This window comes from Colletotrichum aenigma, assembly GCF_013390185.1.
Source record: "Colletotrichum aenigma strain Cg56 chromosome Unknown KSG_Cg56_contig07, whole genome shotgun sequence".
In the NCBI taxonomy this organism is placed as follows: domain Eukaryota; kingdom Fungi; phylum Ascomycota; class Sordariomycetes; order Glomerellales; family Glomerellaceae; genus Colletotrichum; species Colletotrichum aenigma.
Genome location: NW_023500913.1, coordinates 2,411,650 through 2,438,937, shown reverse-complemented (window position 1 = coordinate 2,438,937; position 27,288 = coordinate 2,411,650). Strand labels below are relative to the sequence as shown.

The 27,288-nt window shown below is 51.5% G+C and overlaps 10 protein-coding genes across 10 annotated transcripts; 6 read left to right on the top strand and 4 right to left on the bottom strand.

The window, feature by feature from the left end:
- Positions 1-1,035: 1,035 nt before the first annotated feature.
- On the top strand, positions 1,036-2,235 carry mii-0 (3-methylitaconate isomerase; the record flags this gene model as incomplete). The annotated part of the gene is made up of 1 exon (XM_037326162.1): positions 1,036-2,235. The coding sequence occupies one exon, from the start codon at positions 1,036-1,038 to the stop codon at positions 2,233-2,235; it is 1,200 nt and encodes a 399-aa protein (XP_037175920.1).
- Positions 2,236-2,664: 429 nt separating this feature from the next.
- On the top strand, positions 2,665-2,985 carry CGCA056_v010914 (uncharacterized protein; the record flags this gene model as incomplete). The annotated part of the gene is made up of 2 exons (XM_037326161.1): positions 2,665-2,699; positions 2,745-2,985. The coding sequence occupies 2 exons, from the start codon at positions 2,665-2,667 to the stop codon at positions 2,983-2,985; spliced, it is 276 nt and encodes a 91-aa protein (XP_037175919.1).
- Positions 2,986-3,939: 954 nt separating this feature from the next.
- Positions 3,940-5,712, top strand: CGCA056_v010913 (Serine/threonine-protein phosphatase 6 regulatory ankyrin repeat subunit C; the record flags this gene model as incomplete). The annotated part of the gene is made up of 1 exon (XM_037326160.1): positions 3,940-5,712. The coding sequence occupies one exon, from the start codon at positions 3,940-3,942 to the stop codon at positions 5,710-5,712; it is 1,773 nt and encodes a 590-aa protein (XP_037175918.1).
- A 759-nt stretch (positions 5,713-6,471) lies between these two features.
- On the bottom strand, positions 6,472-8,699 carry CGCA056_v010912 (Aconitate hydratase; the record flags this gene model as incomplete). Its single annotated transcript, XM_037326159.1, has 5 exons — positions 6,472-6,869; positions 6,918-7,134; positions 7,283-7,620; positions 7,897-8,459; positions 8,509-8,699. 5 exons carry the CDS (start codon positions 8,697-8,699, stop codon positions 6,472-6,474), a joined length of 1,707 nt encoding a protein of 568 aa, XP_037175917.1.
- A 346-nt stretch (positions 8,700-9,045) lies between these two features.
- Positions 9,046-11,195, bottom strand: CGCA056_v010911 (uncharacterized protein; the record flags this gene model as incomplete). Its single annotated transcript, XM_037326158.1, has 5 exons — positions 9,046-9,540; positions 9,610-10,065; positions 10,123-10,412; positions 10,476-11,057; positions 11,117-11,195. The coding sequence occupies 5 exons, from the start codon at positions 11,193-11,195 to the stop codon at positions 9,046-9,048; spliced, it is 1,902 nt and encodes a 633-aa protein (XP_037174929.1).
- A 1,077-nt stretch (positions 11,196-12,272) lies between these two features.
- Positions 12,273-16,874, top strand: ZRA1-0 (ZEB2-regulated ABC transporter 1; the record flags this gene model as incomplete). The annotated part of the gene is made up of 4 exons (XM_037326157.1): positions 12,273-13,316; positions 13,385-14,926; positions 14,986-15,936; positions 15,996-16,874. 4 exons carry the CDS (start codon positions 12,273-12,275, stop codon positions 16,872-16,874), a joined length of 4,416 nt encoding a protein of 1,471 aa, XP_037175916.1.
- A 511-nt stretch (positions 16,875-17,385) lies between these two features.
- On the top strand, positions 17,386-18,625 carry YHM2-0 (Citrate/oxoglutarate carrier protein; the record flags this gene model as incomplete). The annotated part of the gene is made up of 6 exons (XM_037326156.1): positions 17,386-17,494; positions 17,568-17,608; positions 17,679-17,774; positions 17,835-17,985; positions 18,039-18,355; positions 18,413-18,625. The coding sequence occupies 6 exons, from the start codon at positions 17,386-17,388 to the stop codon at positions 18,623-18,625; spliced, it is 927 nt and encodes a 308-aa protein (XP_037175248.1).
- Positions 18,626-18,818: 193 nt separating this feature from the next.
- On the bottom strand, positions 18,819-19,505 carry CGCA056_v010908 (uncharacterized protein; the record flags this gene model as incomplete). Its single annotated transcript, XM_037326155.1, has 1 exon — positions 18,819-19,505. The coding sequence occupies one exon, from the start codon at positions 19,503-19,505 to the stop codon at positions 18,819-18,821; it is 687 nt and encodes a 228-aa protein (XP_037175249.1).
- Positions 19,506-23,473: 3,968 nt separating this feature from the next.
- Positions 23,474-24,634, top strand: CGCA056_v010907 (putative aryl-alcohol dehydrogenase AAD14; the record flags this gene model as incomplete). The annotated part of the gene is made up of 1 exon (XM_037326154.1): positions 23,474-24,634. The coding sequence occupies one exon, from the start codon at positions 23,474-23,476 to the stop codon at positions 24,632-24,634; it is 1,161 nt and encodes a 386-aa protein (XP_037175244.1).
- Positions 24,635-24,847: 213 nt separating this feature from the next.
- CGCA056_v010906 (uncharacterized protein) lies at positions 24,848-26,297 on the bottom strand (the record flags this gene model as incomplete). The annotated part of the gene is made up of 5 exons (XM_037326153.1): positions 24,848-25,203; positions 25,258-25,328; positions 25,379-25,523; positions 25,586-25,952; positions 26,004-26,297. The coding sequence occupies 5 exons, from the start codon at positions 26,295-26,297 to the stop codon at positions 24,848-24,850; spliced, it is 1,233 nt and encodes a 410-aa protein (XP_037175245.1).
- Positions 26,298-27,288: the final 991 nt, after the last annotated feature.

Here is a 27,288-nt window from a genome sequence, read left to right as displayed (position 1 = left end):
CTTCGCGATGACGGGGCACAGTCTCCTCGAGCTATTGCTGTCGTCGACATTGCAAGCATCAGCGACGAAGAACTTTGGTCAATGCACAATTTAGGCGTTCGAGGTCTCCGGATCAATATGCAGGCCGATGGAAAGAGTACCGATGTTGAAGCTCTCCGCAGGGTGGTGATCGAAACAGCCGCAAGGATCAAGGCCCTCCCTAACTGGAAGATTCAACTCTTTTGCGCTGCATCAATATGGGATGATCTTTTTGATACGATATCAAAGCTTCCAGTCGAGGTCATCGCCGACCATGTAGGCGGACTGCGGGGCTCCTCTAAGCTAGAGCCAACCAGTGGAACGCAGGCGATTGATCCGACCGAACAGCCCGGGTTCGGGTCTCTGGTCAGACTGGCTGAAGCTTCAAAAGTGATCATCAAAATCTCAGGGCTGTATTGACTCTCAAGCCGTGCAGAGTCCGGATACGACGACATGGAGCCGGTTATCAAGGCCTTGGCCGAGAGGGTACCTGATCGGTTAATTTGGGGCAGTGACTGGCCACACACCGGCGAAGGCAAGGATCGCTTGAAACGAGGGAAAGATGCCATCGAGGAGTTCCGAGTAATCGACAATGATCTGATTGTAAGAAATCTCAGAAATTGGATCGGAAGCGAGGAGACATGGGGGAAGGTCACGGTGAGAAACCCGCAGAAGTTTTATGAGTAGCGAAACACCCCTGTTCAAACCACAATTTCGTCGAGACTATGTGTTTCGCCATCAAAAGCATCACTTCTTTCAGATTGGCAACGGGCAGCAAGTCATTCATGAGTGAGGTTGGAAATATTACACCGATGAACGCGGCAATCATTGAAGGCGCCTACACGCAAACCCGGCATTGAGGTATCGGATGTAACCGAAGAGCCAAACTCGGAGACCGGAAACACGGGCTAAACCCGTCTCGGTTACTGCGTTGCACTCCATCCGGATTTCATCCCCTTAATGCTCAGTGAGTGCCTTCTGGTGAATCAATCTTTGACAACCAATTTCACTGGCATAATGGCTTCAATCAGAGCTTTAAGCGGCCGAAGCGCCCGCCCGCTAGCACAATTCACCACATCATCAGTTCGCTTCTCTTCAGCGGCTTCAATATCCACCAAGCGCCAAACTCGCGCCCAGAGCAGTTTGCCAGCAGCCTACTACCGCGGCGGCACATCCCGGGCCATCTTCTTCCGCCAAGAGGACCTTCCGGCCGACCGCTCCGAGTGGGACCGCATTCTCCTCGGCAGCATCGGCAGCCCGGACCCATACGGCCGGCAACTCGACGGTCTCGGCGGCGGCATTTCCAGTCTGTCCAAAGTCTGTGTCATCAGAAAGAGCGATCGGCCCGATGCAGATGTCGACTACACATTTGTCTCTCTCGGCATCAAGAATACGAATGTCGACTACTCCAGCAACTGCGGTAACATGAGTGCCGCTGTAGGACCATACGCGGTGGATTCCGGTCTTGTTGAAGTGCCCGACGGAGCGACGGAGGCGACCGTTCGGGTTTTCAACACCAACACGGGCAAAGTTATTGAGTCCATCTTCCCTCTTGATGGGAAGGAGGCCGCCGCCCATGGTGACTTTTCTATCGATGGCGTCGCGGGCACGGCGGCGAGGGTGCAGCTTAAGTTTCTCAACCCGGCTGGGTCACGGACTGGCAAGCTATTCCCCACGGAGGCCAAGGTAGATGAGGTTGAGGGTATGAAGGTCACTTGCATCGATGCTGGTAATCCTTGCGTCTTCGTCCAGGCTGCGACTCTTGATGTAGAGGGAACCATCACTCCTCAGGGAATTGAGGATCACCCAACATTATTGCAGACATTGGACAAGATTCGCCGAACCGCTGGTGTGAAGATGGGTCTGGCCGAAACCAAAGAAAAGGTGCCTGGAAGCGTGCCGAAAATCGCGATCGTGTCGCCACCAAAGGATGGAAAGATCAACACCCTCGTCGCGCGGGCGATGTCGGTCGACCAGCCTCACAAGGCCATTCCAGTCACTGTTGCGCTGGCTGCAGCGGCAGCTGCCACCGCAGAGGGCACAGTTGTATCTGAGTGTGTCAAGACAAACGCTGGGGCTGGCGGTGATGTGAGGATATTCCACGCGAGTGGGACTCTGGATGTAGCTGCGGATTATGGGAAGGATGGGTCTCTGGAGTCTGCGACCGTATATCGAACCGCACGCAGGCTCATGGAAGGAAGGGTGTTCTGGAAGTGAACTATTTTGGCGTTGACTCGTACAAATGAGACTATGCAGGAACCAGGCGAGCCAATAATGTCAGTCGCTAAACATAGTTGGAGTCACACATTCGTTCAGCTTCTCAAACGATTGGCTGCTCCAAATGGCCAGGAAAAGTGCGTTTAGATCAGGGTAGCACATATTGTGTCAGCATGCAGTTGCATCCCTTACTTCATGAAAGCCTAAGGCCTCAAATCAACCAACCTCTGTTTCCCCTCTTTTTGGACGTCGTCCTTCTTTCTCATCCGCTGTTTTGACTCTTGTGTGCTCCATGGGTTTTACTCACTCCTGTGTCGTTACTGGTAGTCAAAACGCAGTCACTGTACAAGCTCAAGATGTGGCTGATCGACACCAGCGATCTTGAGTCTCTTCGTCTTGTGGAGTTCCTGGGAGACCCTCCCAATAGCTATGCTATTTTGTCCCACACTTGGAGTTCCGATGAGGTGACATTTGAGCAATTCAATGATCTACAATCGTCGTCACTTCGGCTTGATGAAATCCAGCTGGATCACGGAGATAACAGTCTATTCAGTTCCAGTGGTTTCCAAAAGATTAAGGGAGCAGCGATTTTGCCGAAAAGACAGGGATTTACATACCTATGGGTTGATACATGCTGCATCAACAAAGCCAGCAGCGCCGAACTATCTGAGTCTATTAACTCGATGTACCGATGGTATCAGCAAGCGAAAGTATGCTTCGCGTATCTTTCAGATGTCAGTTTTAGCTTAGCCCAAAACGCGAACGAAACGAGGTCCGCATTTAGGAGCAGCCGTTGGTTCACCAGAGGTTGGACATTACAAGAACTCATCGCGCCCCGGGTTGTGGAATTCTATGCTTCTGACTGGTATTACATTGATGCAAAAGCAGTAAGTAACAAATCTCACCCCAAAGGCATCATTGTCCTCACACGACACAGGCTGGAAATTATGCATTTTGTGGGATCTTGTCTGACATTACTGGCATTGACCTTGATATTCTCGCCGGCAGGATGGCCTTACACGACGCCAGTATAGCCGACAAGATGCGCTGGGCTGCCAAGCGCGAAACCAAGCGCAGGGAGGACATCGCCTACTGTCTTCTTAGGTTGTTCGATGTCAACATGCCTCTACTGTATGGAGAAGGCTCCAAGGGCTTTATACGTCTTCAGCAAGAGATATTGAGAGAGACAAACGACCAGTCTATATTTCTTTGGGCAATAGAACCCCAAGGCGCTTCGGCAATCGACAATCTCCACGGACTACTTGCTAGCTCCCCCGAGTCATTCTCACGCCTTGAGATGAATAACGTTCGCCCGATGCCACCATTAGAATCGAACGAGAGCGTGCCAGCCAGTATCACAAGTCAAGGTCTCCGGACAAGTATGCAGCTCATCCCAATTGTCCCCGAAGGAGACGAATATTTTGCCGTGCTGGACTGCACGGTTTCCACGCCTTCGACACCTGTCGCAAAACAAGCGCCTTGTATATTTCTCAGGCGCCTATGGGCGACCAATTTGCTCGTATTCCTTGGATGGTACCTTACGGTGTGCAATTTGTGCAAAACAACCTGGATGGGTTTCAGCGAAAGGGCGCAATCATCACAATCTACGTTAAACAAACCCCATTCTACATTCTGCCGGAAATTGAAATCAGAACATACGCACAGGGCGATTACAGCGACGTTGTGTCTTCTCCAATCTCGATCATGGAGGCGTATCCGCCAGATCGATTCAGCACGACCCAGTCCATCGTGCGGACTGGTGAGCCCAAGTCAGGTCAAACCATTGTCATACTGCGATTCGGAGGTCAGCTACTTAAGCCCCTGTTTGATCTTTCTGTTGGCCTGTTACGCATCGGAAAGCAATGGGAAGTGCAGTATAAGAAGCACCCGTACATCGACACTCAGCTCAAAGAAGTATATCTAAAGAACCCGCAACTTGGGGTTGAGTCTGGAACAGAAGTATGCGACAAATCTGGAGACGCAGGGCTTCTGACCATCCATACGACGGAACAAAACCAACGTGGCAGACGGTTCGTACAATTGGAGGTCTTCTTTACGCAGCAGCCAAATCCCGCCACTTTGACAAATGGGACCGGGTACGCGATCGTGAACGCGGAAGCTGCCATTACAAAAGCGAGCTTTGTGACAGATATTGCCGAACTGGTCGCATCAGCAACACGCAAATGCTGCTATCAGGATACCCTATGCCGAATAATTTCCAATCCTTCACAGTCCCCAGACGGAGTCAGAACAAGACCAGCGGAACGAGGTCGGGATTTTGCAGCAAATTTGACCTTGGATGTCATCAACCATGACAAACCATACGCAGATATGGTTCGCGCTATACATGAGAAGGATCTATCCAAGATCAAATCCTTGGCCGCTGAGAATAAAGCTCTGATTGAGTGTCAGGCGGAAGAATTCGACGACTTTCGACCTATTCACTGGGCCGCTGCTCAGTGGACTTCTCAAGATAAATTCCGGATCATCAAAAAGCTGATCAACCTGAAGGCAGACGTCAGAAGTCGGACCAGAGGCGGATGGATGGCTATACATCTAGCCATCTTGACCGAGAACTTTCCAGTTGTGCTCTATCTTTTGGAAAAGTCTAGACGGTCGCGTGGCGAGTGGGACTTAACAACTGTAACAGGGGAAACCCTCTCGCACTTGCTTGCCGCGTATGCACAAGACCTGTCGTGGGGCGATAAACATTGGATGTCGAATACCTCCAAGGGCAAGGTCATAGACGCCTTGGTCATCAAGCGCATGGCAGAAACTCGGGTGAATTCCCGTGGTGAGCTGCCTATCCACAGGGCTGTTGCCAATGGGAAAACTGCTGCGTTAGAAATTGGCAAGCTACTGGAGACTGCTGATATCAATGCCGCAGACAATGCTGGTCGCACCGTGCTATTTCATGCGGCTTGTGGTGGAAGCAGGCAGATCATTGAGAGGATAACCAATATGGGAGCTTCACTTGAGACGGCCGACTCTCACGGTCGGACTCCGGCGCATGCTGCTGTCATGGCTGGCCAGCCTGACGCTCTCGGTATACTGCTAGACTTGAACGCCGACCCAGACGCGACGACTACTGCTATCGGACTAACTCCTCTTCATTTCGCATGTCTTTATGGATTCTCGGACTGTGTTGCAAAGCTACTAAATGGTCCGAAACCTGCCGCGTTGAATTCTTGGTCAACGGATGGTGCATATTTCCAGCCTATACACCTCGCCGTCGCAAATCAACATGCAAGTTGTATCGAAGAGCTTTTCAAGGCTAGCTGTAGCATCGACGGCAGTTGTAACAGCTATTTGAAACTAAAGGAAGCACAGAACGAATGTTTAGAGGAGGCCGAAGTGGTATTTCTCCCCAAGCTTATGGCACCGCTCGAGCTTGCCATGTTTTTGGGAAACAATGAAATAGCTTCCTTGTTGTCGGCATTATCCAAAGATACCGTACACGTGCGGCCGTTTTATTAGATTACTTTTGTCGTTTGATAGACATGTCAAGCTGTTCTGGCTGAGATCACAGCGTAACTTCGTCGGATTGACATCTCAATAGACATGAGAAGGTCAGAAGAATCGGTTTTACGATCTTCAAATGTGTACATCCCCGGGAAAGCCACTATGATGACTTCGGTAGGCCCTAGAAGTGAAGTTATGGAATTTTGAAGGGAGCCTCGTAAAGTAATTTCCAGATAGGAACACGGCGCCTGAAAAGACAACTTATGTACGTGGGGATAAACAACTCATCCCACACAAGGACCCTGACAGATATACGCAGGCGGCAACAAGGTCAGTGACCCTGATAGTCGGTTTGGCAAGGATATCGCTACAGGGGTGGCCACGTCACACAGCACTGGCGACCTTACTGGTAGGTTCAGCGAGGTATCATTGGTACGAGGCTAAAAACATCCCTTATAGTAAAGCATCTTTCTCCTATTTCCTCTTCGCCATCAGGTTCAGTGCACTTCCTTCTCTGAAGTACTCAATCTGCTCGCCTGTCAATGTGTGGCTCAGCTCGATGCTGAACCTTTCTCGACCTGCTGTTGTTGGCGTAATCCTGACCTCAACGGTCTTCCCTGGTTGCAAATCCTTGATACCTACAATACTAATGCGGTCAGGAGAGCTGATCCGTTCATAGTCGCTTTCCTTCACAAACTTCAGCGCCAGCAGTCCTTGCTTCTTCAGGTTCGTCTCGTGGCTTCTCGCAAAGCTCTTGGCCATGATAGCCACGCATCAGAGGTAGCGAGGCTGCAATGCTGCATGCTCACGGGATGAGCCTTCTCCGTAGGTATGGTCACCAATCACGACCCAGGGCTGCGACGCCTCTTTATAAGCCCGCGCCGTACCAGGAACGTCACCCTCTTCACCGGTCAACCAGTTCTTCACTTGATTGACCTTTCCCGTTTCGGCATTCACGGCTCCAATCAGGGTGTTGTTTGAGATGTTCCCAAGGTGGCCACGGTAGGCGAACCACGGGCCAGCGGGCGTGATATGGTCTGTTGTGCATTTGCCCTGAACCTTGATCAGAATAGCACAATTTTCAAAGTCCTTTCCGTGCCAAGGCTCAAACGGGGCCAGTCTCTGGAGGCGCTTGGATGTCTCCGCAATCTGCAGTTCGACTCCGTCACGGCCTGTCGTTGGTGGAGGACTGTAGGCGTAGTCCGTGTTGGCCTACCCACGAGATGGCAAAGCTTCTCCACCTGGAGGCGTGAACTTGAATTCAGAGCCTGAAGGGGTAACAATGGAGTCCGAAGTGGGGTTGAAACTCAGATCGTCAGAGAAGATCTTCGCCATAACCATTTCTGGTGAGGCTAGGAAGATGTGAGTGGCTGGGTTTCCGTCAAGACGGCCAGTGAAGTTGCGGTTGTAGGATGTGAGAATAGAGTTCTTGACGCCCTGATTTCGGAGTTAGCATATGCGCTTGAGCTCCAGCCAACATTGAGCAGCTTGCCTTCTCCATATCCTGACGATCCCAAGAACCACAACACGGCCCACAAGCATTCGTCAATAACTTTCTTCCAAGCTCCTCAAACACCTGGAGTACCCCATTCTCCTGCGGTGTCTTCCTCGTTTGCTCAATTCCGGGAGACACAAAGAGTGGCATCTTCGGCTGAAGCCCGGCATCCATCGCCTGTTTCGCCAGCTCCGCGGCCCTCGACATGTCTTGAAACGAGGAATTCGTGCAAGAACCAATGAGTCCTGCGGTCAAGTCCTTTGGCCAACCTTCCTTGTCCACGGCATCTGACAGCTTTGAAATTGGCGTTGACAGATCAGGTGTGAATGGTCCGTTGATGATGGGCTCCAGCTCAGAGAGGTTGATGTCGATGATTCTATCATACTGGGCATCTTCATCCGCGCGCAATTCAGAAGATACGAAGCGAACTGCATCAGCGATATCGTGGCGGTGGGTCGCTTGCAAATACGATCTCACCGCCTCGGAATATGGGAAAATCGAAGTTGTGGCTCCCGTCTCAGCGCCCATGTTGCAAATTGTTGCCATGTCAGTAGCAGACAAAGACTCTTCCCGGGCCGAAGAACTCGATAATAGCTCCAGTTCCACCTTTCACAGTAAGAATGCCCGCCAACTTATTGATGACATCTAGATGCTAGGTCAGAAATCATGGAAGCATAAGGTCGCTTTGAAGCACTTTTACTCACCCTTGGGTGTAGCCCATCCCGACAGCCGTCCCGTCAACCTCACCCCAATGATATGCGGTGCAGTCAACTCGAAAGGCAGCCCAGCCATCACGTCCACAGCGTCGGCTCCGCCTACGCCAATTGCAATCATCCCCATTCCGCCCGCATTGGGGGTGTGTGAGTCTGTGCCGACCATCATGCCTCCTGGGAAAGCATAGTTCTCAAGAACAGTTTGATGGATGATTCCAGCGCCAGGTTTCCAGAAGCCCATGCCGTACCTCTTACACGCACTTGACAAGAAGTCATAAACTTCCTTATGCGTGCTCAGGGCTTGCGGAAGGTCTTCATCCTGGCCTGTCCTGCCGACGATAAGATGGTCGCAGTGAACAGTCGTAGGCACGGCAGTGGAGTCGAGACCAGCTGACATGAACTGGATGATTGCCATCTGAGCTGTCGCATCTTGGCATGCGATTCGCCGAGAACGTAGTTTCAGCTGCGTCTTGCCACGGTGGAGGGGCTCGTCGCCGATGTTGTCGGCATGAGCGAAAAGCACCTTCTCTGAATACGTCAGGGGTCGCCCAAGTCTGTGGTAAGGGTCAACGCGATGTTCAAGAATCTAGGATGCAGACTTACATCTTTCGACTTGACTCAATTCGACGCGTGAGGTCGGCATAGTCAATTGTATGGTCGGTCTCAAATCGACTCAGTCTTGCTTTGGAGCTGGTCGAGCTCACTGATGCCAGGCCTCTTCTGAGACTAACATGCTGCTGGTGGGGTGAGCCTCTTGATAGGCGCGGCAAGGGTCTGGATGCGTGGAGGTACATCTTGGACTCGGCATTGACTGACTAATACCACGGTTTGTATTCGCCAATCGTGCGACAGGTAATTCTTTTCAAATAATTCGTCTTGGGGTGTTTTTGAACATTGCAGGGGGCGAATATGACTGCGAGGGCGGTTGATCGGAGCGTTCCGATGCTCCTCAAGCAAGCGGAGGACCGTCGGCTCTAGCCGGAGATGACCCAACTGCTCTGCACTCTAGCTAGGCACATAATGACTACGAGGCGACGATGCTTTCACTCAATTAAATGACCCAACAAAATCATTGATATTCCAGGCGTATTGCGTGCATGTGAAGCCACTCCTTGGTCCATGTAATTATCCTGGTCCGGCCTAATCACCATCGACGCCGGTGACACGCTCTCGGACTTCTGCATTGATCTTCTTCATGACCCTGACCAAAGGTGCGAAATCGCACTCCTCCTGAGCCGCTGTCTCGATACTCTGGGCAACGCGGTCTAGCAAGTCCAGATCAGCAGTCGCATTCTCCTCGAGACCCGGAGCGTTGATCATGTTGCTAGCGATGTGGGCATATGCAATATGAGCCCGGTAAGCGCCCAAGATGTATGAGATAGCCTCAGCTGCAGGAAACCTCCAAACATGCAGCATGAGATAGGTTAACTCCAGGATCCGACGTGATATTCTAGTCGATAGGTGTGTCTTTGGGATGTTGTCATCTGAGGAGATGGGGTTAGGCGAGTTGGTCTTGAGGAGCGTCGCCTTTCTAAGCATGAAGATGATGCATGTATAGCCATTGAGCAGTAGATCCCCAAGAATCCACAAGTTGATCATATCATTTTCGTGCGCAGATCGTTGAACCCAATCCTCCTGCCTATTATTAGCGATCCCCGAGCACTCCGTGACATATTTTGAACAAGGTCATAAGTTAAAACTCACAATCCTCCATTCTTCGAGCAGCGACTCGATCTCGTGACAAAGAGGCTCAATAGAATTTACAGCTTCAGATTCGTTATCAAGCGTTTTGATCATCTGAAAAAAATGGATCAGAACGAAGGTGAGTCGGCTGCGGACGAGAAACGCAATGGTTGGCACTGGCGCATCGTTGTTCGGAGTCGAGTCGAGCGAGAGCCACGGCAAGTTAACCTGCCAGCTGTCAAGACTGCGGAACAGCTTTGCCGGTTTGTTGTAAATCAAGTGATAGAACAGATCTGTTTGGATAAGCTCCCACATGCCTCGGCGGTCGCCATCGGTTCTCGTGGAACCGGGTTCAGTTACTGCGAAGTAATCGTAGCCATCAAGACTGTGCAGGTGAAGGCCTTTGGCATAGTCGCAAGCTAGCTGGTGCATCTCCAAACTTGAGTCAAAGTCGAACATTTCCGTCGCAACTCCAGTCTTAGAGCAACCTGTCAGCATATAGACAGATTTTGGTAATGATTGGCTTTGGCTCACCATGAAGATGGCAGCAATGAAGTCAGTTATTGACCCGGTCGCTTCCTGCTGCCATGTTGGGATAGCACGCAAACAGCATAGGTAAAGCTGTCTCGCGTACTTTCGATCGGGACTATGGAAGGATCTAGTGTTGAGAATGTAGCATCCACGCCAAAGGATGACGTAGTACACAATAAGAATGCAAGGGTCGAGGGTGACATGCTTCATGGTCAGCATGTCGGGTATCATTTCAATCATTTTCCTGTCAACCAGACTGAGGAACGTTTCCGTGGGCGTGTAAGTGAAGTAGTCTGGGCCAAGGAATCAGTCATTAGTAAGAAATAATCGTGCCTGCGGCTGCGGGAGATTCTCACTGTGGATCCAAGTCCTTGCAAGTTCCGGTGGGATGAGAACACCCTCTGTGGTGATTGCTTGCAACCCAACAGTGCGCTTCAACCTCAGATCTCGGACCCGATCGAAGGTGTCGCTGAGAGTGTAGGCCACATCGAGTGGGGGAGATCCCGGAGAAATGCCCTCGGATGGCTTTGTTCTCAAATGCAAGAGCCCGATGCTGTCTTCAACAGATGGGATTGGGGAAGGATCCCCAGACGGACTTGGAGTGGAATATGGCGTCTCAGAGACATCATCGGTCGCACTGCAAGTAGACTTCTGCCGTTGCGACGAGGAGCCTGCAATAGGAGACGAGGGCTTGGACGAATATTTGCCCTCAATGCGTTGCAGCCGCTCGAGAATCAAAGACAGAGTCTCACTTTCAGAACTTTTACATGGATAGAAGCTGGTAAGCTTTTCATATTGATAAATGATGTGAAACGGAGCCAAACCTTTGATGCCGTGGTATCTCTTTTCTAATACTCTTTCTAGTCCGTCGCTGTGGATAGTGGCACGAGAGGCCTTGACTGTTGCATCGTTCGCATGTTGGGGTGTCTCGGCTGCACCTGACCTTGACTGGTATTAGTCAACATACTCACATGGAGTCTTGTTGGTCAGCACATACCTTCTTGCTTCTGCAATTTGAACACTGGTTTGTGATTCATCAGCCAAATTCCCGGCAATCTGTCATCCGATCCCAGCATAACGTTATGTAGGTCTCGGAAATATGGCCTTGGAGGCGGAACGAGATGGGTGTGAAATGGAAGCTTACCGACAGGCCATTCACGACAACAACCCCTGGCCGATCCATTCCATGGAGAGTCAAAAACTCGGAACATGCAGGCAGAGTGCGAACGTCCTGGGTGACAGCCAATGCGCGGGGGCAGCAGATGATTCAGGGATCGGAAGAACGGTTGGTGAGTACTGCGGGATGAAAGCGGTCGATATTGAGAGATGGAAAAGATGGAAAGTCCCAAGAAGACGCCAACCTGACACTGATGGATCACGTCGTTTGTCGAGTCCACGCCGCCGAGGGCACAGCTTTCTCCACAAAGAGATCTGGATTCAGAGTCATTCTCGCCGATTGACGAATGAGAAGCTTCTCATCCGCAGCTAGTGGCCCACGTTCCCGAGACTTGGAAAACACGGATCGTTAGCTGCTCCCAGCTGACATCCACCATTGCCCCATTAGGAGCTCCATCTGCAAAGCGCACCTCTCGGCGGGGTGGTTTGCTCGATTCCCATTGAACAACAGTTGCGAATGCCAAAAAGCCCCCACTTATCCGGCACTTCGCACTCTCCGAAAGTGCGGCTTGCCCTCTCGTCCCGCTGTTTCTCCATGCCGGGGGCGACGCCGGATCGGCCAGCCAAGGAACTTCGCACTTTCCGTGAAAACTTCATCATGTAGGGGTTCATTTCGAATCTTTGACTTTGTGGCCTTCGAGTCATTCACACGCGGTGAAGCTGACCGCTGGATCATCCGGGACCCCATCGCCAAGGACATTTCGTATTAGATGGAATACTTGAAGGCTTCGTAGTCTGCTTGTTTTCTCTTATAGTCGGGCATAGAGGTTCAGGTTTTGGTTTGATCTTTTGGTTTACAAAGACTTACGTTGGGTATCATTTTATCACCTGCAGATACACCCTTTCAGTCGATCTTATCACATCTTTCCTCACTCTTAGTTGTCTCTTGTTACCCTAATCATCTCACGACCGCCCCCCAATCAGCTATCGCATAAGCACGGTTCAACTACACAGGCGCCCGAAGGCTTGTTTTCGCAATGCCATCAACGGGCTTCTTTGAACATGACGTTCACAAGACCGGTGGTCAACAATACAACCTGGATGCCGACGCCATCCCGTCTGGCCAGTCAGATGCCGAGATTTCAGTCGGCGAGGAGATCAACGATCTAGCCAGGCGCTTGACAAGCGCATCTCGCCCTGGTGACCAGGGCCACTCCTTGTTTCCTGAGCCTTCCGACAAGACACTCAATCCCAACAGCGATGAATTTGACGCTCAAAAATGGGCCGCGGAGTTCTACAGAATTCAGACTCAAGCACTGCTTGGCAACGCGCCAAACAAGGCTGGCCTGGCCTTCAAAGATCTTCAAGTGTATGGCTTGGGCACCACGATGGACTACCAGAAGACTGTTGGCAACTTCGTTCTCCAAGCAGCATCGCTATTCTCGCCGTCGAAGAGACAACAGCGTATCGATATCCTTCACGGTTTGGAAGGCGTTGTCCAGAGCGGTGAGATGCTCGCTGTGCTAGGGCCCCCAGGATCTGGCTGCACCACGCTCCTCAAGACCATTACTGGCGATACCCATGGCTTTTATATCGCCGATGGAGCGACTCTCAACTACGAAGGCATTTCACCAGAAGATATGCGGACGAGCTTTCGGGGAGAAGCGATCTACACTGCCGAATTTGACTACCACTTCCCCTATCTGACAGTCGGAGAGACTCTCTACTTCGCTGCCAGGGCACGATGCCCCCAGAACATGGACCTTCCTGATGGTATCTCCAAGCACCAGTACGCGGAGCACCTGCGGGATGTTGTGATGGCAATGCTTGGTATCTCTCATACCAAAAACACCAGAGTTGGAGATGACTTCGTGAGAGGCGTCAGTGGTGGTGAACGCAAGCGAGTGTCTATCGCTGAGGCAGTCTTGAGCTATGCCCCGCTCCAGTGCTGGGACAACAGCACAAGAGGACTTGATTCCGCGAACGCGATCGAGTTTTGCCGAACTCTCCGCATGCAGGCAGACATCTTCCGCTGCAGTTCATGCGTGGCTATTTATCAGGCGCCTCAGGAGGCCTACGATGTGTGTTGAATCCAGACCCCAAAAAGACTGACATCAGAGTTACTTTCATGTGCTAACTGTGGATGCAGCTTTTCGACAAGGTCGTAGTCCTCTACGAGGGCCGACAGATCTACTTTGGGAAGGCGACAGAGGCAAAAGCCTACTTCGAAGGTCTTGGGTTCCAGTGCCCTGAGCAGAAGACAACAGCCGATTTCCTGACCTCCATGACCAGTTCTGCGGAGAGAGTGATCCACCCGGACTGGAGTGGAAAGCCGCCGCCACGGAGCCCTGATGAGTTTGCGCAAGCTTGGAAGGAGAGTCGAGATTGCCAGCTGCTCCTCAATGAGATCGACCGCTTCGAATGCGAATTTCCCCTGGGAGGCGACACTCATGCCAAATTTCTGGCTACACGACGAGCGCATCAATCCAAGCAGACCCGTCCGTCTTCGCCGTTCACCCTGTCGTTTTTTCAACAGGTCAACCTCAATCTCTGGCGCAGTTTCAAACTCTTGATCAGCGAGCCTTGGATGACGATCACCATGCTTTCGACCAACTTCTTCGAATCGCTCATTATTTCCAGCATCTTTTACAACTTGAAACCCGACTCGTCGACTCTGTACAACCGCATGCTCCTCATCTTCTACACCATCCTCATCAACGCGATGGGTAGCATCTTGGAAATCCTGACCCTCTACGGCAAGCGCAAGATCATAGAGAAGCATGCGCGATACGCCCTCTATCACCCGAGCAGCGAAGCCGTAGCCGCCATGCTTGTCGACCTACCCTACAAGCTGTTAAACTCGCTCTTCATCAACATCCCGATCTACTTCATGACCAACCTCCGACGCGAAGATGCGGGTCCCTTCTTTTTCTTTTTACTGTTCTCCTTCAGCATTACGGTTTCCATGTCCATGATCTTCCGCTTCCTCGGCTCGGTCACCAAGACGATCGCGCAAGCATTGGCACCTTCATCCATCACTCTGCTGGCCCTGATGCTCTTCAGCGGTTTTGCCATCCCTCAGGGATACCTTCACGATTGGATTGGTTGGCTACGCTGGGTCAACCCAGTGTTTTACGCCCAGGAAAGTCTTGCACTGAACGAGTTCGTCGGGCGTAACTTCAGCTGCGCGCAGTTCATCCCCTCAGGCGCAGGCTACACTGATTCTTCAGTGCAGCCCAGCGAGCGAGTGTGTGACATTGGCGGTGCCGCGCCTGGTGCTGACTTCGTCAGCGGCGAGGAACATCTTCGCGTCGTGTACGACTTTGACCCGAGCCATAGATGGAGGAACTTTGGCATCTTAATGGCCCTCACGATCTTCTTCATGGTGCTTTATCTTTTCGCCGTTGAGTGGGTTTCGTCTGAGAGATCTAGGGGCGAAGTCCTTGTTTTCACCCGCAACGCCCTGAAAAAGGTGAAGCGGGCCACGAAGGACGTGGAGAACACCGGTATCAGCCACTCGTCGTCGACAACTCGGCACCAGAGTGATAGCGACAGCCCGGACATCGCGAAGCAGACTTCGGTTTTCCATTGGCAGGATGTGTGTTACGAGGTACAGGTCAAGAGCGAGACTCGAAAGATTTTGCAGCACGTCGACGGATGGGTCAAGCCAGGCACTTTGACTGCCCTCATGGTAAGTTGCGAACCCACCCTTTCTTTACCTCGGGTCAATGCTAACGTTTCGATTGACAGGGTGTTTCGGGTGCTGGTAAGACCAGTCTTCTTGACGTACTCGCCAGCCGCGTGACCATGGGAGTTGTGAGCGGTCAGATGCTCGTTGACGGTCATCTACGAGATTCTTCCTTTCAGCGCAAGACGGGCTATGTGACCCAGCAGGATCTCCACCTCCACACCGCAACCGTTCGAGAAGCCTTGAGCTTCAGCGCTGTTTTGCGACAACCTCAGCAGTACAGTCGGGAGGAGAGACTGGCCTATGTCGATACCGTCATCGATCTTTTGGGAATGCAGGAATATGCCGACGCCGTTATCGGTGACCTGGGCGAAGGGCTCAACGTTGAGCAACGTAAACGCCTAACCATTGGCGTCGAACTAGCTGCGCGTCCTCAATTGCTTCTCTTTCTGGATGAACCCACGTCTGGCTTGGATAGTCAAACATCCTGGTCGATCTGTGATTTGATGGAAACACTGACGAAAAACGGACAAGCCATTCTCTGCACAATTCATCAGCCATCAGCGTCCCTTTTTCAGAGATTCGACCGGTTACTACTGCTGGCTAAGGGAGGGCGTACTGTGTATTTCGGCGACATCGGCCGCAACTCCCATGTCTTGATCGACTACTTCAGCCGTCACGGAGCGCCAGCCTACAAGTCTGGATCGAACCCAGCTGAGTACATGCTCGAGGTGATTGGGGCAGCGCCAAAGGCCCACACCGACATTGACTGGCCGACTGTATGGCGTGAGAGTCAGGAATCCCAGTCGGTGCAGAAGGAACTTGCGAGGCTTTCGGGCAGCCAATACGAGAAAGGCACCCAGGCCACCGCTGATGTTCATGACTCTGCGGCGTATGCTGAGTTTGCGGCGGATTTCCGAACACAAGTGCAAGAGGTAACGACAAGGGTCTTCCAGCAGTACTGGAGAAGCCCGTCTTACATCTTCTCGAAATCGGTCGTCACATTTGGCTCGGTAAGTTCGGATTCCCAAGCTCTTTTCTGCCGCAATACTGACCATGCAATTATTAATAGGCACTGTTCATTGGCCTTACGCTCCTGGGTAACGAGAACACCGAGCGGGGTCTCAAGAACCAGATGTTTGGCGTCTACATCTTCCTCTTCCTGTTCAACCAACTGGTTCAACAAATCATGCCCGCCTTCGTCCATCAACGAACGATGTACGAGGCTCGCGAGCGGCCGGCGAAAGCATATTCATGGAAAGCCTTCATTTTGGCGAACATCATTGTTGAGATGGCCTGGAACTCGCTCATGGCCGTGTTCTCTTTCCTTTTCTGGTACTTCCCGATGCGCCTCGACCGCAACGCAGAGTGGACGGACTCGGTGCATTTACGTGCGGTTACGCTGTTCTTGATATGCTGGGTCTTCTTCCTGTTCTCAAGCACCTTCGCCCACCTCCTCATTTCAGGTCTGGGAAGCGCTGAGGTGGCCGGTGGTATTCTCAACCTGATCTTCATCCTCATGTTCGCCTTTTGTGGTGTTCTCGCAGGGCCTACCGAGCTCCCGGGCTTCTGGATATTCATGTACCGAGTCAACCCTCTGACCTACGTCGTCGAAGGCTTTCTCAGCGTGAGTCTCGCAGACGCGCCAGTCACCTGCAGCTCCAACGAACTGCTGGAGTTCAGTGCTCCAGGTGGTAGTACGTGTGGCGACTACATGTCGTCGTACATCCAGAGCAACGGCGGCTATGTCGTCGATGGGAATGCGACTTCTTGCCAGTACTGCGGTATGGCCGGTACGAACGACTTTTTGTCCAGCATGAATATGAGCATCGACAATCGGTGGCGCGACTTTGGGTTTATCTGGGCGTATTGTGTTTTCAACATTGCTGCTGCAGCGGGATTGTACTGGCTTGTGAGGGTACCCAAAGATGACTTCAAGAAACGAAGTTAAAATTTGATGATAATGATGAGACCCGAATTTTCGGGATAAAAGGGATATAAGATGTATTGATTATTATGTCAGATTAGGTTCAGAGTCTTGGGTAGAAATTGAAGACTACATGTAAGGTAGATGATAGATCACCAAAAATGCAAGGACCCAATCAGCAACACCTCCGTTAAAGCAAGGGAAGATCAGACGGACCCGAGATTTCCAAGCCCAGGTATGTGAGCTTCAATAGCTGCAGTATTCGTGAGTGCGTTAGTGAGGGATCGAAGTTCTGTTGTTGGGCGCTGTGTACCGACTCTATCGGAAGTGTCCGATGCCTCAACATTAATAGACATCGGCCCTATCCGATAGCACTAATGACACTGCTGCATCCCGTCTACCTCACAGAGGATCTCTCAATCACCAATCAATACACTAACCCATCACAACTACAATTGAATCTCTTCATTTCTCTTAACCAGCAATCTTCCAAGCTGACTTCTATTCCGCGGTATTGCCAACCAAAGATCGCAAGATGGCAACTTCAACGTCAGCAGCGTATGCACCAACATTCGGGGCGGTCGAGAAACGCAAGACCCCATGGCGGAATCTAATGGTCGGCGCGTGTAAGAACGTTATCCAGGGTATGTTGGCCGTTATAAAAGGAACCTGCGTCTTCCACGCCCGTCCAATCACATGTCCTAACATCGACTACAGTCACCACTCTGGGGCAGCCCATGGAAGTCATCAAGACCCACGTAAGGCAATGCAAGCCGAGCTCACTATGAGGACCACATACTTACTAGACTGCCTTGTTTCTTTGTTCAGGCCAGTGCTAATAGGACCGATACTCTTGGTGACGCTGTACGCAAAACCTGGGCTCGTGCTGGGGTTCGAGGATTCTATCAGGGTCTCATACCATGGGTCAGTAAATCATCAGAGATATTCTCTCTCTCAGGCTTATCGTATTGACTTTTACTACAGGCTTGGTTAGAGGCCTCAACGAAAGGGGCAATCTTGGTCCTAACCTCTACAGAGGTTGAGTACTACGCTAAGAGATCTGGCCTGGGAACCGAGATCGCTGGTGTGTTGGGCGGCATTATTGGTGGTGCATCTCAAGCATACCTTACCATGGGTATGACTACCGTGAGATCATGCTTCAAGCTCACAACTGACACGAAAAACAAGGTGTAACAACATGTATGAAGACCGTCGAGGTCACAAGGCAAAAAACTCCAGTTACAGCCGGCAGAACGCCAGGAACCATGGAAGTGTTCCTCCAGATCCTACGCACCAAGCGTATCCGGGGTGTAAATCGAGGTGTCAACGCAGTGGCCCTTCGTCAAATTACGGGCTGGTCTTCAAGAATCGGCATTTCGAGAGTAGCAGAGGGCCAGATCAAGTCGTTCCGGGGCAAGTCGCCGGAAGAGAAACTAGCTCCCCCAGAGAAAATTGTTGCATCCGTCATCGGAGGTGCGCTGAGCTGCTGGAATCAGCCATTCGAGGTAAAATCTTCCTATTTCCAGTGTCGATGTTGATACTAATCATCGTTCATGATTTAGGTTGTGCGGGTTGAGATGCAGTCGCTGAAGGCAGACCCCTCCCGTCCGCAACAGCTCACGATGGCTTCCACTGCGAAGCATATCTGGGCAACAAATGGATTGGCTGGATTCTTTAGGGGTGTTGTACCTCGGATTGGAGTTGCTGCCTGGGCGACAGTGTGCATGGTCGGATTTGGCGACATGGTGAAAGATGCCGTTGGGTCGAAAGCCTGAACTAATTATAGACATATGATGGGGTCGGTCGCGGCACGGAGACACCGCAATGGAGCATTGGGATTAAAGGCTTTAAGTCAAATTCATGCAGGCTGTAGTACATTACATACATCGCAGACTCATCAAGGAAAACACCAGTTATCGACGCCATACGAAAGAATAATACACCCATCATGATACAAACGTCGTGCATCTAATCCTGCCATCCGGCCATGGAGCTTGTCATCTCCCAGTCACCGCTGGCGCATTGTCTCCAGCTGGTTGACACAGTCGCTTCCTCCGCCTCAAGCGTGCCGTCATCGGCCTGACGGAATAGTGTGATGTCATAGCAGATGGCCATCGACATCAATCCGATCTCAACAACGTGCGGCTTGTGCATCTTGTAGCTCAGGTACCGGTCGCTCTCCTTCAGCACCTCCTTCAACGTCGGCTCCGAGCTCTCAGTGTACACCTCAGGATCGCCAAACAGCAGCGGGTTGCACATGATGGCGCCCTTGCCGATGTACTTCAGTGCGCTCTTGGGCTTGTGGCACAGCGCACCCCAGAGAAGCGTCTCCATCTCGATGGCCTTGGCGTGGTTGCGCTTTGCGATGGTGTTGAGGGGTCCCTCGTCCTCCGACTCGTCGTCGGTGTCATACTCGCGGCGCGGCTTGGGCTTGGGCTTCTCCCTCTTCTCCTTCTTTTCCTTCTTCTTCTTCTTCTCCTCGCCGTTCTCACGCGGAGGGGATTGCGAGGCCGACTCCTTGCGCGGGCGCCGGGCTAGTTGCTTGCCTTCGGTTTCCTGGCCGCCCGCAAGCTGAGGCTTCTTCTTCTTCTGACGCTCCTCCGCACCCGGGCCGTGAGGGGAGGGGTCTGTGGTGAGACCGAGGACGGAAGGCATGTTGGCGTTGTTTCTAATGTTCTCGGTCGCTATATTGTAGTGTGGGAATTACGTTCAAATCGCTTGTTCGTCGATGAATGCGTTCGCTATGTTGTAGATGGAGCAGGTGGTACCAAAAAAGAACAGGCTCACATTCCCGGATGCAACGAAAGAGGGGGCACCAGCTACTTCAAATGGGGGAGAAAGGCAATGGGCAAAGGCAACGGGCAGACGTTACGTGGTATGATGTCTCCCGTCACGCGGCCCCAGCGCCCGTTGACGTCCTTTCTCTCTACATTCGCCGGCCGAATGAAAGATTTCTTGCTTTCCCGACCGAGGTGACGTCAGTTGTCGCGACTGGAAGCTGGTGTCGAGCAGGGTTTCGTGGGGGAAAGCTGCGTCGATTGGCGCCCCGCACTGCGCGGAGCATGACATCAGTCTTGCTGGCGGGATGTCACTGTGCGGCGGCCTGCAGGAGGTCCAGAACGCTGAGTCATCACGAGAAGACAAGGATTGATCCCTGTTTCTGAACATGGAACAGGCGCATTCTCGCGTTCTGAAGATGAGATGTTCGAAGTGATGAGGGCCCGGGAGAAGCTCGTAGATAGAAAGACGTGGTGTTTTCCCCACAGGTTGCCGCATTGCCGCTAACAGTTGAGCCACAGCCGGGGCTTGAAGCCATCGTTTCGTCGTGATTCCGCTTAGCTGTTCTGGTCCTAGACGATGCATGAGAAGCTACTGCTGAGGAAAGCGTTTCCCCGCACTGGCTGCTGAAGTGCTGCACGTGTCTGAGAGCGCCGTTGGCAAGTTCTAGCCGTTTCGCTAGCCTGTGTGGAATTTCGAGGTCGTGATGAGCTTCTTCCAAAATTTGTTTGGTTGTCCTGGTATCTCTTCCCATTGCTGGTCTCGTCTACATAGTATCCTTTTACTTGCAAAATCATTCGCAAGGAGAGAAAAGTTTTAAAAGAGAATGGAACTTGAAAACAGTAGGTCGTTTTTTGTTACCCGCAGTAACTATTGCCGATTGCGCAGCTCGAAGACGTATCACTCGCCAGCCGTTGGAAGAAGTCCAGATTAAAACGATTGCAGGTAAATTGCGCTATTCTTATACGATGATACCATTTTGTCACTCTGTCATTTTTCGCTTCCATTTATGTACCTGGATTCATCTAAGCCTTCCATGTTGTCGATAAACACTAATTGGTGAGGGCATCCACCAAGTCCTTGAAACTTGTTTGTTCCGTGTCTATTATTCTTCATTGAAACTTACGCGTCGCGACATGATTCATCCAACTTTGATATATGTGCCATCCTTGAGAGATATAGTTCTGATGCGTCGAGCCAGCAATTCCTGGGTGACACGCTTGTCACTCTCACGGTCGCGAGGGCTCACGCATGGCCGCAGCGAGATTGTGATGTTCTCCACCCTATCAAGCTCCTCCAAGATCTCAACAAGTAACCCAGTCGGCATCCCCAAACTTTCATCGTTTTCAAGATTCTATTCCAAATGAATTCGATTGACTTTGGAACAAAGATCGGGCGACATGAAAACCCCCTTGCCGGCCACATATTTCACAGCAGTTACTGCATGATCGAAGGCCCATGTGAACGGGAAGAGTGCGATTCCGCACCTCGCAGGCCGTCCAAACTCTGGTAGGACTGTCCTCAAGGACGATTCAATCGCTAGATCTGCGTTGAATCTTGCGGTAACATTAAGTTGTTCCAACATCCAATCGAAGGCTCCTCCCTCTTCCTCTCGGCACTGTTGACTTCGGGCCTCGAATAGTCTGTACAGCCTTCTAAGGACGCTCAAATTCGCTCGGCGATTGACGTATGTAAGTGGACAGGCTTTGGATATCTTATCGCAGATGATGCGGCGGGGATCAGACACCTCGCTCTCTTCCAAAAAGGAAAGTTCGTTTCCCCAGCGGGGGTAGTATCCTACATGCCAGAGATATGTCGCTGGAAAGCAACCTGTGGAAGAGATGAAGAGCAGTGAAGTTGCTAATTCAAAGATGATATCTTGAATCTCGAGGGGCAGATCCGTAAATTCTTTCTTGCGACGTTGTTGATTCTGTTTCGCCTTCAGATTCTTCCCTTTCTTGGTAATGTATAGAAGATGCTTTGCCAAGGATGGTGCGGATAGGCGTTCATTCTCTTTTTCGAAACGCATACTGCCATTGATGAAGTGGAAGTCATGCCCATCGATTCCATCAGTGTAACTCACGGGACGATTGTCGGCTTGCTTCCGCCACCATATTCCTTGTTTATCAAAGAATACGGAAGGGTAAGAAACCTCCATCTTTTTGGCGAAGTTCCTTGGTTGCTGGAGAATGATGCAAGGGGGTTTCTCGCTTGGAGCTCCTCAAGACCTTCGGTATTCGCACTTTTGCATTCTGTCGCTAACGGGGTAGTGTAGTGATTGATATGGAGTCGCGCCCGATCGTGATTCGTGTTGCCGTTGCTGGTGGCGGCTTGCTGAGAAGATATTTGTCAAAAGCCATGCATGCGTGTGAGTTGAGAAAAAAGAAATGAATTGAGAAGCTAGTAGTCTTTATACCTAGGAAATACGTTACCCTTTGGACCTCTCTCATCAGGGTTACACGATTGAAATGGACCTTCATCTTGTAAACCATACATTACCTTGATCGTGTCCATAGAACTTTGAGGCAGAATTGGCTTAAGTCTCGAGGTTCGATGTTTTTGTCTATAACGAAAACTGGTCGTGATATTTGTAACTTGTCGTAGCCTTTGGTGATTGCACTGGCGAAGCAAACCACCGTAGTCGAAAGCTGATTTTAATACTGCGAAGTGTCACTCTATAGTTTCTGTTCACTAAAGTACCCTCATTATTGTCTTGATACATTGTTACGAATATCATCGAAAAGACCGCCGAGGTACCTTCAGCCAACGTTAGACGGTATTGCAATACCAGCACAGCAAGTACACCGGAACCGAATGCTGGAGGCATCTCTCCATTACAGGCAGTTTCTATGACAGGATGTTCAAGATCCACCAAGCATGGGTATTAACGTCCCCTCGAATAGCTCTTGAGAACATCTTAAATGTGACGCAGGAAAACGGATACAAAGTTAATGCCGTTGTTAAATCCGATGTTGCTCCCTTGCCATGAACGACGGGCATCCCCATCCTACTTCGCGAACTCCGCAACTCCACCAGGATTGCCCATGGTGGCTCCGATTCAAGAGTTTGAAACTCCGCGAACCCGTCACTAGACTTGCAGACCATTCTTTTGGTGACTACTCCAGACACGTAGGATGTCCTGCAAATTTTATTGGCATTCGAAGGGGAGGGCAGTCAAGGGGAGAGTCTGCGAAATGAAATCACAGCTCATAATAGAACAGGTTCTTTTCTCCTAACATGTCGGGATCACTCAACCCTGGTCTCAGAAGGTATACTCCAAAATCTCAAATCCGACGACGTCGGCGATCCTCCCATTGTGACGTTGAGTAGGCCAAGGATTTCCTGGTAACATTTGAGATCCACGCACATTCTGCGGATGGATCCCGAGTCCACGTCCCCCACCCGCCGGAGCCGCGGACGGATCTTGGCATCCACAATTTGCCCTTTTGAGGCATTCTGATATCAGAGGTATTCAAATGACATGGAGTTTTTAACATGAGTAAATAACGGTAGTGCGCAGACTAGGAAGTCGTGAGAAGCACAAGGCACAGACAGCCCCAGGTTTGACGGTGTCCCAGCGACTGCCCTCCATGAAACCCTGCATGTGCTCTCGGACTTTACTCTACGCCCGCGAATCTAAGGTTTATCATACTGCCCGAGGTCAATCGATGAGTGGCATCATACGGTTAAGGTTGGTATAAAGGTGACGGAATCGAACGCGGACTGGCCGGTGTTCTGCCATCTTATCAGACCTCTCACTTCTCTCCTCGATTCGAGCGGCTCTTCTCAGTCTAGCGCCGCTTCCAAGTCTACCCCAATAACCGCACATCGCACCAGTTCCCAACATGTCGGGCCTTCAAACTCTCTTCGCACCGGCTCCCGAGCCCAAAACAGAGCTCGGCCGCTATCGCGTGCTCTCCTCCACCGCCGGTGTCAGGGTCTCCCCACTCTGCCTGGGCGCTATGTCCATCGGCTCGGCGTGGTCCTCATTCATGGGTTCCATGGAGAAGGAGGACTCGTTCAAGCTACTGGATGCGTTCGTCGACGCCGGAGGTAACTTCATCGACACCGCCAACAACTACCAGAACGAGGAGTCCGAGAAGATCCTCGGCGAATGGATGGCCGCTCGCAAGAACCGTGACATCATGTTCGTCGCGACCAAGTTCACCACCCAGTACCGCAAGCAAGAGCTCGGACCCGGCAAGTGTGTCAACTACTCGGGCAATCACAAGAAGTCGCTGCACCTCTCGGTCCGCGACTCTCTCAAGAAGCTGCAGACCGACTACATTGACCTGCTCTACATCCATTGGTGGGACTGGACCACTTCTATTGAGGAACTGATGGACTCCCTCCACATCCTTGTTGAGCAGGGTAAGGTCCTGTACCTTGGTGTTTCTGATACACCCGCTTGGGTTGTTTCCGCCGCGAACACCTACGCCAGGGCTCATGGCAAGACCCCGTTCTCCGTATACCAGGGTCGCTGGAACGTCTTGATCCGCGATCTTGAACGGGAAATCATCCCCATGTGCCGCCAGTTCGGTATGGCAATCGCACCATGGGACGTCCTTGGAGGAGGTAAGCTGCAAACCAAGAAGCAGCTCGAGGAGCGCCAAAAGGCCGGCGAGGGTCTTCGTGCCATGTTTGGCCAGAGTCAGTCCGAAGAGCACCGCAGGGCCAGCGAAATCCTTGAGGAGGTCGCAAAGGAGCAGGGTACAGACAGTATCCAGCAGATTGCTCTTGCATACGTAATGCAGAAGGCCCGCTACGTTTTTCCCATCGTTGGTGGCCGCAAGGTCGAGCACCTACACGACAACATTAAAGCCCTCAGCCTTCACCTGACGGAGGACCAAATCAAGAAGATTGAGGGTTACAAGGAATTCGAAATCGGGTTCCCTATGAACTTCATCTTGGATGATCCCCGAGAGGGGGGTCCGACACCTACTTTGGTGGCCGCGTCTGCGCCGATGGCGTGGCAGCGCAGCGGCAAGCCAATTGGTCATGAGTGAGTGCGGCACTTAAAAGAGGGTTTGCGGGAGGAGAAACTCATGTCGCGATTGGTGCACCAAATTCAAATCAATTGTGGTTTTATTATCATTAAACATCTGGTCTTTTACATTCGTGAAGGTTTCGTGTCATCAATCGTGATAGATCTCAGCGTCAAGCCGATGATCTGCGCTGTCATGTCTCTAATGGTACATAATCCTACACAGCAGAACTCCTCATATCATATTCGGAAGCTTTGGAACTGGGTATTCCTTGGGCTTTCCGATCAAGGTTTTCTGCGAATCTGCAGATCTCGAAGACCCGCCAGAGGTTGATGAAGACGCCCCCGCCGTTGACATGGAAGCTCCCGAAGACGCGAGATGCAACTTGTCTTCTGGAACCTCCGCAGATCTGCGCGAAACTCTTTCTGAGCGTCTGGTCGACTTTCTGACCTTCATCTTGATGGCTTCAGGGAGATACCGAGTCTTCACCGCAGTGTCTCGGAGGAGAACCCGTAGCACGGGCAGAGTTGCCACCATGATAGTGATGGCGGTCTCCGCGGCAGCCCACACAGCCAACTGTGCACCACCATCTGAAAAGCTGTCAGCGCAGTTCGCTGTTTGGTCTGAACATTTATGAAACTTACGAGAGAAGTCACCCGTTGTGTCGTTCACGGAGCGCATGTAAGACGCTTTCACAAACGCCGCGATTCCGGCGCTGGGTCGAATTAGCATCAGACACCATAGTTGCAAAGAAAGTTTACTCACAGTACTCCCATACTAAGAGCAACAGATACACCGATTTTCTCCTTTTTGCTGAGAGTGAGTCCGGACGATTCTTCGGCTGGTGTCGGGCGCATGAGAATCATCCAAGGAATGGCAGCCAGGGCTAGATCGAGGAGGCCTGAGTATACTGGGAGGGAGAGTCAGTACGATGTATCTTCTATGAATCGAACTGAAACGGATGCAACTTACCACTGACGAAGATTCCAAACGATACCACCCACTTCAGGTCGTAGCATGTTCCATCGCCAAAGGGCTTCCACCTCTTCTCAAGAGGCACGCAGCCGATCCAGAATGATAGGGAGGCAAAGGCGAAGAGGATGTTCATCGATATAATAGAGAACCAAACAAACGCCTTCTTCCATCCCTCGCACATACGCAAGAGTGAGATGGCGAAGGCTGTTTTGCTCCAGACCTGGCCGACAAAGGAGCATGTGATCGAAGACAAGCCGACGATGGCAAGCGTTGTAATATTTTCAATCGTGATGGGAAACCCTGGTCGTCCAAAGCGAGACTTGATGATGAACTCATTCAGTGTAGCGTCTCCAGCTAGAACAATCTGATACCATGTTAGTGACTTTGATAACCTGGCGTGGCTTGTGGTGCTTACCCAGGAAGCTATGAGAAGACCATCCTCGAACCTGAACTTCGTATACGAATATGATATCTTGCAGTAGATCCTCAAGCCAAGGAAGACAGCCGAGAGAACAACGAGGATCCATAATACCGTCTGGATCCCTTCAGCAGTAGCATCATCATCGGCTCGAATGTTGAGGGAAAGCGTCGTCGTATCGAGGTCCGCTGTAGATAATTGCGTCGTGTTGATGGACTGTGCCAAGGAGCTCAATGCTTGCGCCCGGCTTCTTGGACAGTCAAGACATCCGTGAGGAGGCACGACGGCCATCGTTGGTATCCGTGCTGGTTACCGATTGTTGAAGTGACAGCAGCAACCTCATGGCAGATAAACATAGCACATCTCTGCTGACAATCGAGGTGGGTCGCAAGCCGTTGTTATAAGATCACCTGAATATGCGTAACGTCTATCAACGACGAGAATCCGATATCACCCTCCTTCTTCCGCTTCTATGGGACCGGCGAGCAGCGCCGTTTCATTATGTACCACATGGAGACCGTGGACCACGCGAAGACTTGACAAGCATCTTGCCAGGATGTCCATGACCAGATGGCTCTGCTTCCCAACATAATTTCGCATCACGGCACTGAGGCGGACGTGGCAGCGTCCGATCGAGCACAGACCAAGTCTTTCGATATCCGCCGGTGTGCAGAAATGGAGGCCTGAAAGGCAAAGCGCAGGCTAGTGTTTGCGACTTTCTGGAATCCGTGCACGAGAGCGAGATATCCACAAACCTGAATCTCATAGGACGGAGACCCCCCTTCGGCCACCTGGAGCGATGCCATGATTGCCAAGGGGTAGCCGACTCTTTGACCTCCTTCGTCTTAACTTGCCAGCATCGCCAGGCACAGATTTGTGGAGCCTTTCTTGGTCTTCTCGCTTTCTCTATCCACACGATCCCCGTACGGCTGATCTAGGAACCTATCGAACACTTCCTTTTGAGTTATCACCACTGTCACAGCCGTGTCGCGTCTGGGGAGGGATCCCAGTGTGCACGGTCTGGTGGTGGTTACTACGGCCTTGTCTTTGAAAAGCTTACTTCATCAACAGATAGGTGGCGTAGGTTAGTCAGGGTATTCCCGGATTCCCGTCCAGCCCTCCATGGGCGGCAACTCCTGAGCTCGTGCTCCGCCTCACGGGCAAATGTCCTGGCGGTATCGGATTCTGAGTCGTCTGTTATCCTTAATCCGGAATGCCGCACTTCCGCTGCACATTTTCTGCACGATTTTCTCCCATCTTTAGGGCCAACGATTTCTCGATT